The sequence below is a fragment of the Epinephelus lanceolatus genome, chromosome 21, assembly GCF_041903045.1.
Source record: "Epinephelus lanceolatus isolate andai-2023 chromosome 21, ASM4190304v1, whole genome shotgun sequence".
In the NCBI taxonomy this organism is placed as follows: Eukaryota; Metazoa; Chordata; class Actinopteri; order Perciformes; family Serranidae; genus Epinephelus; species Epinephelus lanceolatus.
The window spans coordinates 24,306,208-24,321,836 of record NC_135754.1 but is presented as its reverse complement, the minus strand read 5'-3'; the positions used below and the strand labels follow the sequence as shown (position 1 = coordinate 24,321,836).

At 41.4% G+C, this 15,629-nt stretch overlaps 1 protein-coding gene across 2 annotated transcripts in view; it reads left to right on the top strand.

Annotated features, from left to right (window-relative positions):
* LOC117247241 (disks large homolog 5-like) overlaps positions 1-13,310 on the top strand; it is a 49,836-nt gene extending 36,526 nt beyond the window's left edge. For both annotated transcript variants that reach the window (XM_033611637.2, XM_033611636.2), the window contains exons 24-33: positions 116-280; positions 386-569; positions 2,164-2,312; positions 2,646-2,816; positions 2,918-3,114; positions 4,872-5,015; positions 5,156-5,283; positions 6,280-6,389; positions 9,724-9,833; positions 12,223-13,310. In XM_033611637.2, the coding sequence (XP_033467528.2) occupies positions 116-280; positions 386-569; positions 2,164-2,312; positions 2,646-2,816; positions 2,918-3,114; positions 4,872-5,015; positions 5,156-5,283; positions 6,280-6,389; positions 9,724-9,833; positions 12,223-12,326 (1,462 nt within the window). In that variant the 3' untranslated portion in view covers positions 12,327-13,310. The remainder of the gene's footprint in view (positions 1-115; positions 281-385; positions 570-2,163; positions 2,313-2,645; positions 2,817-2,917; positions 3,115-4,871; positions 5,016-5,155; positions 5,284-6,279; positions 6,390-9,723; positions 9,834-12,222) is intronic.
* Positions 13,311-15,629: the final 2,319 nt, after the last annotated feature.

Here is a 15,629-nt window from a genome sequence, read left to right as displayed (position 1 = left end):
TTTGTGTCCTCATTTTTAAGATTGGTATTATTTCTGAATCTCATGGAATATATTTTATTCTAAGTAATTTAGTGAAGAGTTGGAAACATTTTGACTTCCCTCTTGTTGTCCTTAGTTCTCGTATGGAGTCCATCAGCAACCAGCCGACTCCCCACGACAGCGGAGCCACCACCCCGGACAATCACTCAACCGTCGACACGCTGAGTGAGCAGGATGAGGGCACCATGACGCCGCCATCCAAACAGACCACTCCCGCCACCAGCCCTCACAACTCCTTCAGGTAGGACTGGAACATAATTCTGATGTCTGGTGATAGGTGACAGTTTTGGAGTTAAGGTAGAGGGAGAGGCAATTTCAGAGCCTGACCGTGAGGTTGTTTCTCCAGGCTTCCTGGTTCTGGTACGCACCGGGCTGCAGAGCCTCGGCTGGTGAGGCTGAAGAGGATCCAGGTCGAGCTGGGAGTTCAGGTCTGTGGAGGAAACCTTTATGGCGTCTTTGTGGAGAGTCTGGATGATGACAGCCCTGCTAAGAGTCCCGATGGCCTGCTGCCTGGAGACTTGATACTGGAGGTACCTGCCAAGAAATCACTTTAATTAACTAAGAACGTCATGGGCACATTAAAAATCACTTGTGCAGTTGGTGCTCACACATTATTAGATACAATATGGGAATGATGACCGCTGCATGCCTTTTACACTGGTCTGCAAGTTTCCACATGGCTACCTTCGTCACAGCTCTCATAATTTGAGTTTGGGTGGTGCTAGAATGAAAAGTCCAGAGGGGCATTACTATGGATCATATAGCTTTTCTTGGCAAGTCAAGCCTTACTGTGCTCTGATTGGCTAGCGCATTGTTCATCCAATTAAAGTGAACACATTCATGAAGCAGGGGCATGAAATCCCCCTCCAAAATGCTGAAGTCCACAGCTTTACATTCAGGGGTGTGTGGACACTGGAGCATGCTGGAGGCTTTACAGGGGCTGGAGAGGAGAGCCAGGGCCTGGAGAGCACGTTGGAGGCTCCACATCCAGGGGTGTGTGTACACTGGGACATGAGCATGGACCCTGCTGGTCTCCTGCCCTCCCTCTGGTTCTCTGGTTGTGGGGCTGTGTTATGGAGCCAGTCAGCTGACAGTCAAGCCAGGGCCTGTGATGCATGTTGAAGGCTCCACATCTAGTGGGGGTTCACACTGGAGGGCAGCCGACAGCAGGCACTCGGCCTTGGGCACAGACCCCGCCAACCTCCTGCTCTCCCTCTGGTTCTCCAACATGCTCTGCGGGCCCTGGCTTTCCTCTCAACGGCTGTGACTGCCTCTCCAGCCCTGGCTTGACTCTGAGCCACCTGGCTCTATCCTGCAGCTGATGGGCAGCCTCCTGCAAGCCCCAGTAACCCAGGCTAGAACCAGAGGGAGAACAGGAGATTGGCGGGGTCAGTGCCCATGGCCAAGAGCCCTCTGTCTACTTTCCGCCAGTATCCAGACACTCCTGAATATGGAGCTGTAGGCTTTGTCAGTTTTTGGGGTGGATTGTGCCCCTGATTGACAAACAAACACTGTGACTGGACAGCATGTTACACTTTAGCCAAACACACCTCTGTAGGGCGGGACTTGTCCCTCTGGACAATCCATTCTGGCTCCAACCATTTCGAAGCTTCACTGAAGGGGCATTTATACTCCCTAGTTGATGATTTCTTTGTTTGTCTGTGCTTCCTCTTCCTTCTCTTTCTCAAACACACCGGTAACAAAGGAAGCTGCCATAATTTGGTAACGATGAGAAAGAAACTAAAGTACAAGAAAAAGCAACACATTCTGTTTGAAAGTTTAAAAAAGAGAAACTCAGCTCATCCTAGTTCCCTCCACTTTCTTGCTGGCTTTATGTTGAACTACTTGTAGTTTTGTGTGAGAGCAACTGATGGAATGACGCACTAGGACTGTATGTAGCTTACAAGATTGACTCTGACTGAATGTATAATTATGGAGTCTTCATTCAAGGTTGAAGATCGGCTCCATTTTAGCAGGTTTGGTTGCATAAAAGCCTGTTAAGTACAACTCTCAGTTTTTTGTGCATTGTTTGGCTGCTTTTACTGAAAACAATGAGTCATTCTGTGTTGGCAGCTAAGCTCAGCGTCCTTTTGTCAACTCTCTGTAACTGACGTTTTCAAACAGTACAATGGCGTCAGCATGAAGAACAAAACTAAAGAAGAAGCTTACCTGGAAATGTTGAAACCGGCTGAAACAATCACATTCAAGGTCCAGAACTGCGTGGACAACCTCTCTGCGATCAAAGAGGCCCCCGGAGACGGATTTTTCATAAGGTACCCTCGCAATTTATTAAGAGAAAATCAAACCAATCAAAAAATCTGTGACATTATTAGTCAAGTCACCGTAACCTCAGTAACAGGATGTCTAGCAGTGTTGAAGAGGTTGAACAAAACAGCCATGAAATTAATTTTCATACCATGGTTTTGTTGTTATGTGTTTTTGGCCGAGACTGAATTAAATCTGAATCTATGAAAGGATTGAATCTCAAGCATAGAATTTTTCTTACAGGCTCCTTAATGTTCATAATCTTCTCTCTCAATCTGTTATGTCCTTGTTCAAAGGTGAGAGCATTCATCATAACTGCCTCATTGTTCATCTTTTGTCAGAGCACTTTACGAGAGGGTGGCAGAGGTAGAGCAGGAACTCAGCTTTAAGAAAGATGACATTCTGTATGTCGAAGATACACTACCAAATGGCAACTTTGGCTACTGGATGGCCTGGCAACTCGACGAGAAGGCACAGAAGCTGGAAAAAGGGCAGATTCCGAGTAAATACATGTGAGTCCAGCCTATAGTTAACTTCTACAGACTGTCGAGTGTTGTTAAAGAACAGCAGTGTGATTACAGTTGAGTTTATTGTGCTGATGTGCCTTATTAAGGATGGATCAGGAGTTCTACAGGAGACACAGTATGGCCGATATGAAAGACGACAACGGTACCAGCAAGACTCTGTCGGCCGCCGCACGGAGATCCTTCTTCCGCCGGAGGCTGAAGCACAAACGCAGCGGGTCCAAAGACGGGAAGGATCTGATGGCTCTGGACGCCATAAGCACAGATTCTTTACCCATCACAGAAGGTGAGATATCATCTACTGAGGAAGCCTTATCAGAAATGCACAAGGCAAGCAACATGATGAGTGAACAAGATGTTGGATTCTAGAGCCAGATTTGGTTTAATTCACTAGATTTAAGTGGAAATAGACAATTTTTTGTTTTAAGTTGTCCCTATAAGCCTCACTTTCGCTATGCAGTTCTGTCTGCCAACGGGTATGATCATTCAATAAGAAAGTGCATCAACCATTGCCCAACCAAAACAGACAGAGCATAGCACTTTTATTTTCCATGGTAGTTATCATTAGCTATCCCAAAGAGTATCAGTGTAAGTTCTTTGCAGTAACTATTCCCAATAGCAGAAATAGTGGACGGTGGAACAACAGAAGTAACTGTAGAAAATGTGGTAGTTGTCAGGCTCTGAGGAAAAGAGAAAGCAATCTGGTTGTCTTTGCACCAGTGGCACTTTTGTTTGCACTTTAACCAGTTGAAACCTGAGCCAACTGGCTTGATTTCTTTCAAAAACAAGGGAAGAAGGTAACAAAAGAAGAAATGACCCAAACAAATTGCAAGAAATAAGTAAAAAGAGAAAATTCTTAACTAGAAAATTAGTTAGAAAAAATCAAGTTAAAAACATACAAACAAGGAAAAGTGCTTAAAAATCATAATTCTGTAACATAATTTTAAATATTTAATAATAATAATTATTATTTTAGGTATAGTTTTTCCTGAGCTTTTTTCCTTTTTTCCCTGGTTTTAATTTTTTAAAAATAATTTTCTAAATCTATTATTTCTTATACAATTCCTGGGACGTTTCTGACCAAGTTGCTCATTGCTGTTTTTCCCATGTTTCTGAAAGAAATCGCACCAGTTTGCTCAGAGTTCGAAGGTTTAAAGACTTTCAAAAGGCGTCTGAAAACACCTCAAGAAAAGTGATGTTGCTCCAGGTTTGAAAGAGTTAATGCGAAAAGAAGAAAAAATAATTTAAGGGGATAATTTGTCGATTTTCAACCAGCTCTGTGTCACTGCGGCATGTGTGCAAATGAACAGTGTTTGGCTTCCCCCTGTGCCGGCAGCACTGGGAACTCGCCACCAGTACGGTAGCTTTTGGTTGGCGGGCTGGCATGGACTTCTGGGAGCTGGTGACACAGGGGGCTCCTTAACACTGTTAATCTGCACACACACCCCTGCTTATCAAATGACAGTATCCCTTTAAAGAGAAAGACGTGAAAAATGAGAGAGTGTAGAATGGGTTCAGTTCATTGTCTAAAACTCTTAAGTGACTAAACTTCAGTGTCTCATTGAGCTGAAACATTGCTGTTGTGCAAGGTTAACTCAAATTTGACATTTTGAAGATTTTTATTCGCTGCAGAGAAATGTATCTAATGTAACAACACTTGTCAGACAAAATATAATGGAGGGGAATAAAAATATAAAACTCAAAGAATTCAAATACTGGAAGGTACCAATAGTTCTCAAGTACATTACTGCAGTAAATATATTTACTGTTCTCCACCTCAGTGTCTCAAGTTTCAGGCTTGTGACCTGTTAGACATATCTGGAAGGGGAATGCAAATGTACTGCATGCACTGTCTCTTAACATAAAATTATTAGTAGCCACATTTGTCAGGCAGCTCCCAGGTATGAAAGTGTGGTTACGTAGCACGCTGGCTCAACAGAACCTTTCCCAGGACACTTAAATTCATAACTGAGGTTATTAAAGTGCAGCTGTGTCGCTATGCAGCCTTGTGTTATTTTGTAATAAATTGTATTTCCTGCTCAGACGGAGTCAGCCTGATGTACCAGCGGGTCCAGAGGGTGGAGTGCTCTTTCCCCAGACCAGTACTGGTCCTGGGTCCACTAGTGGAGGCCAGTAAGGACATGTTGGTGAAGGAGGCTCCTGCCCAGTTCTGCCGCTGTCTGCCTGGTGGGTTTGAAAACACAGAGTCAGTCTGATATCATTTGTCATGCATATCTCATTATTATCATACTGTAGAGAGGGGGTTTCACTACTCAGTTAAAAAATGAATTTTACTATCTCTGATGTTTGATTTATTTTACTTCCAGAGATTATGAAGGCATCTCAGCAAGCAATAGAACGGGGAGTAAAAGATTGTGTGTTCATCGACTACAAGCGGAGGAGCGGCCATTTTGATGTGACAACTGTAGCGTCTATTAAAGAGATCACAGAGAAGGTAAATTTATCTCACTGTGGATTTAACTGCATATGACGGTTATTATTGTGACATCAGTGGACCGGAATATTAAAATTACCAAGTTTATACACTGCTGTCTTTGTAAGATTAGGCTGTAAACTGGAGCCAAGTATGTCTAGATCTGAGGGTGTTTAACAGTACATGTGTGCATTAGTTTTTAGATGTAATATTTATCTACAGTTGCAATTGATGCAACATGGCTAAGCTGCCAATTTGATCAAAATACAACTTTTAAAGGACTTCTTAAGGGTTTTTAATTATGATTTGTCCACATTTGGATTCAAGCAACTACTTTTCACTTGACCTGAGTTCAGTAATCCAAAAGGCGGTTTTATATCAACATTATATTCTGTTGTTAAAGTGGAAATAGACAAGATTTTTGCTTCAACTTATTACTATGAATAAATGTTGATTGCACAATGTAATGGCCAACTTATAAACATGAACGTGAGCATTGTTAACAAAGCTAACACACTGTGTTTCACGGCAGTTGGCATGCCAGTGTTGTGTTGAAGACTGTTTACCCATCTATGTGTTTCCTTCTACCTAAACATGAACCAAACTTTATCCCTGTTTGGCAGAATGTACAATACCGATCAGTAGCGACAGGTGTTGCAACACATTTTGATAGGACAGAAACAGTATTTGATGAGGGAACATACTTGGCACAACACCTGTTAGGGTTTCTACTGAAGCAGGTTGTTATAAATATTTGAAGGAGTTTTATGAACATATCAGTACAGATTCCAAGTGATATAATCTCACATTTTGATGCAAATTGTGCCCGCAGGGTCTGATAAACCAAGTGTGACTGAGGGAAAAGTTATCTGTTTCCATTTTAATTATGTATCCAAAACCATTGCAAAGTATGGAGAACAAATACAAATCACTCTGCTTATTTTTTGCAACATTCTGCTTTGAACCACCCCCCTCCCCATTTCTCATGCAGTGTTTTGCTCTCATTTTCTCTCATAGGACTGTCACTGTTTACTTGACATAGCCCCTCACGCCATCGAGCGCCTTCACAGCGTTCACATCTACCCAATCGTCATATTCATTCGCTACAAAAATGCCAAGCAGATAAAGTGAGTAATCCCATGACTTGAAAGATGTTTGCTTCTGTTTCTGTTTTTTTATTTTTTGGTTTGTTTGTTTTGCTTACTTGTCTGAAGACATGCCAAATGTATGTCAGGCGTGCTTTGTGTTTTGGTGCCCCTGCTGTTTACCCAATATCAGTTTCAAGTTTAGATCCTCCAACGACGTGCTGAGAACATCATTTATCCAAGAGTTGTGATTCTTGAGGCTGTTTGTGAGAATATAAGAAAATATGCTTTTTATAGAAATGTAGGCTCAATATGATAACATAGAGGCATCAATATACACTCTAGTATCTGTAGCATTTAATTTACCCATTACTTTTTTTTCAGTAAAAGGTCTTCAGTGTAACTTTTTACAAGTATTAATTGTTTTATTTATTGCCAATGGGTAAACAGATTGTAACATAACTTCTAAACCACTGGGATTTTCCCAGACTTTCTTTATCATGTTCTCATGTCCAGGTTCTGGCCCAAGGCTACAAAGTGCGAGCACCAGAGTGCGCACCACGTGATGCCCACTGCAATTCACTTAACGGCCGTAAGAGAGAAGTGTCGCTAATAACAAGGATTTTCTGAAAGTTTCATACAGAACATTTAACTTACTGGACATTATTATCAAAAATGGAACCATTACTCACAAATGCGGATGATTATTTGGTATAAATACCATCTTTTCCCGGTCAGGACAATGTTTGGGTCAAGAAATCTGGATGTTAGAATGACTCAGCTAAACACTTCTCCAAAAAACAGCTTTTATCTGTGTCAGTTCTCCTTCCAGGAAATATAATTTTTGATTACTCTCATTTAATTTTCTTTCCACCGAGACAGACCCTCAGGAAATTGACGTCTGCAGAGGTCTCGTTGCGTTCATAATCACATTCATCCTGCAGACACAACAAAAACTAATTGATCAGCCTGATTTGATCACAGTGTCATTAGTTCAGAAACCACAGCCTGCTCTCTCCCACCACCTGCCGGGGTTTTGATAGGATGATTATGATATTTCAAAGATCTCTCTGCTTTTTCATTCGTAATCGCATGGGAAGATTAAATCCGCTGAACCTTCAGCATGGTACTTTTTGTGTGTATGTCTGTGCGTGTGTGTGTGTGCGTGCGTGTGCATAAAGACACACTCAGGTCTGGCAGAAACAGGCTTTCTCAGCCACACACGCCCACAAATCTATGAAGTGGTGCAGCAGGCTGAACATGGTGGAGATTGATTCCTGCTAAGCCTTCGCTGTCATCAGCTGAGTGCCAGCTGTCCAGGGAGGGCTCGCAGGGCCTGTGGCTCCGCTTTGTGGTGTGGGTGGCTAAAACATTCGCTTCCCCTGCCCCACTGCAGCCTCCATATCCACATAAACACACCTCCCACTGCCTGCCTGCCTGATGCAGTGATTGACAGAAGCTCAGGCTTTTTCATGCCTCTTTTTTTTATCCTCTGGGAGGCATCAGCAGACCAATATGTTGACTGCGTACTGGGTGCCAGGGAGACATGGGAGTGGGATTCTAAGTTATGTCAGAGGCTCCCAGTGGATGAAGACACATCACATGGGCAACAAACAGTCACATGACCTCCTCTTAAGACACTGTGCAGACATGGAGGGAAGCAGTGGGCTTGAAGGGTTTGCAGTTGACTTAACAGCTCTGTCATCGTTTGTTTATTGGACTTTGTAGGTAGCAGCCATACCATATATTAAAATATCCCTTTTAACATGATATCCATGGCTATTTTAATCTATTATGGGCAATGTTACGACTTAATGAGTTGGAATCTTTAAACGGATTTAAAGGATTTTTGCCGAAATATGATTAAGTACTTTGAATTTTCAGGCGTTAATTCCATTAACTCAGAGGAATTTCCATAAAATCTACTTTTATTTATTTGCATACTTACAGCTGGGGTAGGAAGATGTCTGGAAAAGGCCAAAAAAATGGCATCATTGCAGAGCTGCCTGCAGCTCATTCACTCAGCCCCTCTCACCCTCTCAAAAAATGAGACAAGAATTACCAAGTTGACATTAGCCACCCCACGGTCCCTTCGCCCCGCTACCCGCCGTGGCAGGCTGCATACCTGGGAGGAGAGCTGGCAGAGAGCCCGGGTAACAGACCTTTGACTAGTGGCTGTAGCAGCTCACATTCAACTAGCACAAACCCTCACCAGCATCACAGCGGACTGGTGGTCAGCAGCAGTGCTGTCTAACCTGTTAGCTGTTCCCTGGGGGAGTCGGGGCTGTCTGGTCCCACGGAGCTGTTGCTGTGGTCACTGAAAGGAGGCCTGTCTCCAGAGCTCCTGCCAGCTCTCCTCTGGTGGTCTGTAGCAGCGGGGAGTGAAGTGGCGAACACACTGTGAGTCATACGATGCTGCAGCCACGAGCCTTTGGCTCCAGTTAGCAGAAGACTAAATCATTATTAGCATTTCCAGTTCATCTTTGAAACACTTCATCATGGTAAATAAAACATGAGATTCTCTTTTAAACTCTATTTTTGTTAAGTCTGCTTCCTTATTGGATTGCTTTGCAGTGTAGGCAGTTGGTGCAGACGCTAGAATAGCAACTTTCTCCACTGCGTTCTCCGCCATCAAATCAGGCTTTCCCCGATGAGACATGCATGCATATCTGCATTTGTAGAGCAGCCAATAGCAACACCGTCTCTGAAACGACCTGTGATTGGCCAGAGTCTCCTGTCACGGGCTAGATTTTTTAAAACCTGAAAACAGAGCTGAGAGGAAGTGCAGAAGTCTAGTTTTCTCTCAGACCAAATAGATTACAATTCGTCAAAGGTTATGATGGGATTTTTTCCCCAATGATGCCAAAGTTAAACTGTCTACCTCGGCTTTAAAGTCATGATACGCACTCTATCAGTATTGCGATGCATATACAGACAATCGAAGACTTTACCTGCATCACCCACCCCTGGTACTTCAGCATGCAGTCATATCCTTCAGATACAGTTTGCAGTTGTTATAGTATAAATTTCATCATCCAGTCAGGTCAGAATAAATTCAGTGACTTTTTAAAATGGACAGATAGCATCTTCAAAAGAAAGGTAATTTGGCTTGTGTTGTGATTGGAATTTTAGGGAGACTTGTTGAAATCCAGCTTACAAACACACAACCACTATTCCCCCAAATGGAAAGTGAGAGATGATAGCAGCGAGCGCAGCAAACACCTTTGTTATATAACAAGAACCTATTTTCAAAAGTAATTTAGTGGTTTGGGCAAACTGTGACTCCTTCCACACCTCGGTATTGCGCCATGTTATGATTCTGTGTGTGAATTGAGATTTTCAAGGATGCTGACAGGCACTGATGTTGTCTCCTCAGAGAGCAGAAGGACCCTCTGTACCTGCGGGATAAACTCTCACAGAAACATTCCAAGGAGCAGTTTGAGGCGGCACAGAAAGTAGAGCAGGAGTACAGCCGCTTCTTCACAGGTTGGTGGAAATTACTTATTTCCTCTCTGATGTGCCAAAGATAGCACGGATACAGGAATTACAGTAATAACGATAATTATTTTTACCTCTGAGACATTGACGGTGCTCTGAATGTGCTGAATGAGGGTCTCAATGTGTGTATGATGAATAATTTGAGTACAATTTCAGGGCAATTTCACAAGAATTTTCCGAGTCAGGAACTTTTTTTGATTATTTCTGATTATTCCAGCGCATGAATGTGCTACTGGTTACATATTGAGGGTTTCTTCTACCATAAAGCAACTATAGTAAACAACTGAGTGAAACCCAGACACAGCAAGTCACGGTATTGTGAAGTAGATAATATTTTAATATGATCTACTTTAACCAAGGTGAGTCTCTAACAGCAGCACTGCAGGTTACCTGAGGTTTGTGGAGCACACTATCTCTGTGGTCTTTCGCAGATCAGAGATAAAGTTTCGGTATCTGGAGCAGCAGCCAGTGTGACACACTCGACTGTCCAGCTGATTAATGACTCTATAACAGGCGGCGATTTATAGGGAAGGGCTTTGGAAATGAACACATTCCTCCACTGATCCCCTCTAACAGGGAGAGGTGGCCGGCCAACTCCTGCACACGAGCCACGACGATGAGAACTGTAATTATCAGCAGTAATACATCTGAGTGTCTGGTGGCATGAATGTCCAACAGTCGAGGACTGAAATAATTTGGCTGCACAGTGCTGTCTGTCCATGAAAGCATTAGTGTTGTTTACAGCTCTGAAATTATTAGACAGTTGACCAGGGATTTGATGCTTTCTCTGTCTTAGGTTATTGAAAATGTAATAATTTTGATCTTTTTAATGGTTAGTCAAACAATACAAGCATACAGAGATGTTGCATTTAGTTTTGGGAACTTGTAATGTGCATTTTTCTAGAGCTGACACAACTTAATAAAATGAAAATGTATCTGCATCTTCTCTTATAATCAGCTAATTGTGTTTCAAGCAAGAAAAATATACATGTCCCGGTTTCAGCTTCTCCGCTTTTAGGATTTGCTGCTTTTCTATGTCCTACGTGATAGTAAAGTTCTAAATAGTTTGACATTTCAAAGTCTTGAAGTTGAGATGAAATGAAAAATCCCCTTGTAACCCTTTTTAGGTCACATCCACACTCATATTGTGCACCTATCTGAAAATATATCCCAAAAAAATACCAAAAATTTCAAAAAAAAAATCTTTGTATTTTTATATCAAAATCCAATCATGTTTTCTTTCTGTAAAACAAAATGTAAAATGTGCTTAAATAAGCAAGTACCGACCAGTTTCAACCAATAATATCAAGACACTTACCATCAATCAATTGACTGAGAAATACCAGTTAGCCAGTTAGCAGCAGCATGCTACATTGGTGTATCTTCCGGTGTTAGCTACCTCAAACCTTTTCAGTTTCCACGAAATACTGTAAATACTGGCCCGCTAGCTAGAATTTTATTCAGTTTGAGTAAAAGTCTGTGACAGCTCTAGCACCTAATGTTGCATGGAGCATTCAGTGTGCTTGTTCTCTCGGTCTGATGGGTACTTCATTTCGTCAGTGTACACCATCACATCTCCATGTTTGTTATGACACGCATACACGCAACGATCAAATCAAATTCGTCCCAACTTTCCTATTCTGTTTCCCTTGGAAATTTGTCACAGTACTGAAGCTAGATACCCTCAAAATGCTGTTTCATCTGGACTTAAAGGTTCAAAGGGGACCCCTGATGATTTTACAGATCAAAGTCCGTTTACAGAGCTTGTGGAGTACTGCTGCCTATGTGGGGGAAAAAAGTTTTATAAGGCTTTTCGTAGCTACTGTGAGAGCTGCTCAAAATCTGAGAAACTGCCTCAAGTGATGTCACTTGAGTCAGCTTCAGTTGAGGCTGAAGAAAGCAAGAAAGAAAAAGCTTGACAATGAAAAAGGCTCTGGAGTTGTGAAGTCAGAAAGAGGCAAGCTTATGAAATTTTTGCAGCTTCTACACTTTGCTTGAGGATAAGTTAGGCGTTACTAGCATAACACAACATGATCTCTGACAGAACTGTTGAGGACTGAGTTGGATTATGGGTAATTTAGTCATCGGGTTTTGACGAGGAAGAAGAATGCATGAAATACAAAATGTTTATCTCTGTTTCTGCTTCACTCTTTTTGTTTTAACTGTCCACAAATTGGTGGTGTACTCTTTAATCGTGAAAGGCTTCCCAACATTTTTCACAATTTTCTAACATTTTAAAGACACACAATAATTGGATTAATAAAAAAATGACTAATTGTTAAAGGGACAAATCAAGGAGCAACGTTTTAACTAAATCTGACATAAATGGTTACCACCTCTCATGTCAATATTCCTCCCCACCCCCACTGTGTTGCAGGCGTTGTCCAAGGAGGCAGCGTCTCCTACATTTGCACTCAGATCATGACCATCGTGGAGCAGGAACAGAGTAAAGTTGTTTGGATTCCAGATGGAGCACCGTAGAAATCTCACCTCTCACCTGTCACCACACGTCACTCTGAAACATTAGAGGGGATGTGATTGATATTATGGGATACACAGTGAATCGGTACATCTAACAGACATCATGGTTAAACTACAAAGCTTTTTCACATGTAGCATTATCAGCACTGATGATGATCATGTAATATTCCCACTACAATAGTGATGTACTGTACTACAGATAGATTTGTTTACACTAGTATTTAATACTTGAATGCTTTATTTTCCCTTACATCTAGTAGCACTCCTTTAATCCCACTCTGTCCCATGAATATGTCGGACCACAGGAAGTCTTCGTCGATGCAAACTGAAGACTTAACTCTCCAAGTGAAGATAGAGTGGACCACTGTGTTCCCGTCTCTATATTTATACGTATTTTCCTGCCATTTAATTTATCTAATCAAATCAAAGATGTTGGTTATGAACTTTTGTTATACAAATGTAGTTGTCTAGTTAATAGGAAGGATGATATTTTCCAGTTAATGTTCTTATTTATAGAGAAATTGGGGCAAGTTTGCTTCCTACCTTCACATTACGTTTCAGTCTTCAGTCTTGTTTTGCTCTCTGATGGCACTGCGTTTTTTTCATTCATCATTTCAGTCCTCAAAAATAATATTGTGCCAAGCTAAGAATATGTGCTAATCGCTATCCATTTGTTGGATTTATTAACACTACATCTTCCAATATAAATCACACAGCAGGTTATTTTCTGTATACCACAGTTTGTCCCAGTTTGAGTGTTCTACTGGTTTTGCCAATGCTGTTCCTCTTTCTTAAGTGGATTTTTTAAGAAGGGATATTTTATTTGTGATTGGCTGTCAACTAAACACATTTACACCTCTTGGATTTTTCGGTACATCACGTTGTCGACATTTCATGTTCAAGTTGGATGAAACACTTTAGGTCTTCTTCTAATGAAGGTTAATATTTCTATAAAATATTAAAAACAGAGTACAGTTATTGGAATACAAGTTGTCTGTGTTTTCCGTTGAAATGTACAAAAGGGTTCAAAAGTCTGAGGCCACTTGCCAAGATGCTACTATTGTGCTTGTGTTTCAAATGTTATGTTATTTTGTTTATTAGAAATTATAAGATCAGTTCAGCAATTAGTTAAAAAGTTGAATCATTGTAAAATGTACATGAATTTCAGAATATCTTAAGCCCCTTTACCATCCGGGTCAAATGACTCTGCAGTAGTCATTGTTATTTATCCGCTCCAGCTACGATCAGCATTGATGGAAACACAACACCTGGGTGAACATGCTAATTTTGCCCCCTTTACCAGCAAAATGCAATGACGTGCCACCACAAAATACTGCCTGTCTGCGCTCAAACATGGATCCAAATTAGTGTGCACCGAGTTTGAAAAAGAGACTGAATAAGTGAGATATTTAAAAGAAGTAGCCAACATTAAGTTTTCACTGGTCACCATGCAGCTTTCTAATGTTTATTAACCTGTTTTCAGGCCTGTTCATGCCGTCCAATGTGACACACCACACACAGAAAGGCATACTTGTCTGCTGCAGGGCCGTGTACACAGCTCTGGACTACAGGTAATAGGAAAGGAGTCTATAGCCTATTTTTAGCAGGTTTTCATGTGTTTTAAAAAAAAACCACAAACAGATGCTTATTTTGGTGGGAAGGGGGAATCAGTATATTAGGTATGTCCCCCTTTTGCCTTAATGACAGCATGCACTCAAGCTTCATGTGATGTCACAGAATCCTTGGCTTTTTCAGTCTTGAAGTGCTCTGATAACTGTTTAATGGGCTTGAGGTCAGATGAATGTGGAGGAGAGTCCATGACAGTCAGGACTCCTTGATCTTTTTTGGTCTTCATAGTAACCAGATAACCATTGACATGCATTCACATACTGATGGCACAGCCACTGGGAGCAATTTGGGATTCAGTGTTTTGCCCAAGGATAATTTGACATGCAAACTGAAGGAGCCGCACACTGGACAACCCGCTCTGCCTCCTGAGCCACAGCTAGTCAACTAGTTCCAGGGTTCCTGTGGATCCTTAAAAAGTCTTAAAAGGCAATGAATCCATTACTATAAAAATAAGGCCTTTATTGGTATTAGAATGTCTAAAATTAGTCTTTCAAAAGTCTTAAAAATGCTCAGACATGGGAAGTAGGATTTAATGAATCCTCCTTTTTTTCACATCAGGATAACAGAATCAAAAACACTCATATTTTCTTTCTGGCCGGCAATGCGTACAAGACTCGATGTATTTTATGCAAAAGGTTTCTCAAATTCGGCACAATGGGAATCAAGGCAGTGAACTTCACATGCACAGTTAGAAACATAAACACAAACAGCAGGTATTTCCCAGTTTTGTTGTACCCTCGTTTCTGCCACATGACAAGTCATGTTTTATGTTACATTTACAAATTTATCCCTTGTTGGTATCCATTCATGCCATTCATTTTTCTTCAAGGTTGATTATCAGAAAGTTGATCCAAGTGGCATTAAAAAATATTTTAAAAGTCTTGGTTAATTTGCCTCTAGCTGTAGGAACCCTGAGTTCATGCAAAGCATTTTAGAGTTCCATGCACTACCCCCTTAGAAGCCTTTAGTCTAGCCATGATTTTACACTGAGGGCCTCTCTTTGCGTAGAAATAGAATTTGACTCCTGACACTTCCACTTAGTCCTGATGCAATTTTTCCCCACTATCACAATGTCACTTAGTGGGCAGTGATCATCTGGAATCTTGAGGCACAGCCACATTTATAACAGGTAAACGCTGGCTGCAAGTTGAGTTTCTTGAATGAGCCTCTGATGAGTGGCTCAAAATCCACCTGAATGTTGTCTGATGCATGCTACAGTGGAACGATACAACTAAAGGATTTCTGAACTTTTTGCACAAAGGAGTTAAATTGGTCAATAACACAATTTTGGTTAAATTGGACTGCAGACCTAGAAATATTTCTCCTTCATTTTACATGTCATAACATCCTGTGTTTTCAAATGTTTTTGAATCCTTATATTGATTATTTCCAGGTTTATGTGAAAATATTGGAGATTTTCAATGTGGTCTCAGACGTGTGGACCCTTTAGTTTGTGTTACTCGCCTGATCATTTAAATCCTCAGCTTTTTGTTGGATTTTTATTTGCAAGATGGTTCACAAAGCAGGCTGACGTTTGTCAAGAGAAGTTGAACCTCAACAGTCAATGCACCTTCTGTCCACTAGGGGGAGTAAACCACCACTGGAAGGTAAGAAATGGTAAGATGTCCTTTTATCACTTTTCATACCACACTGTCATGGCTGCCTATTCTGTAA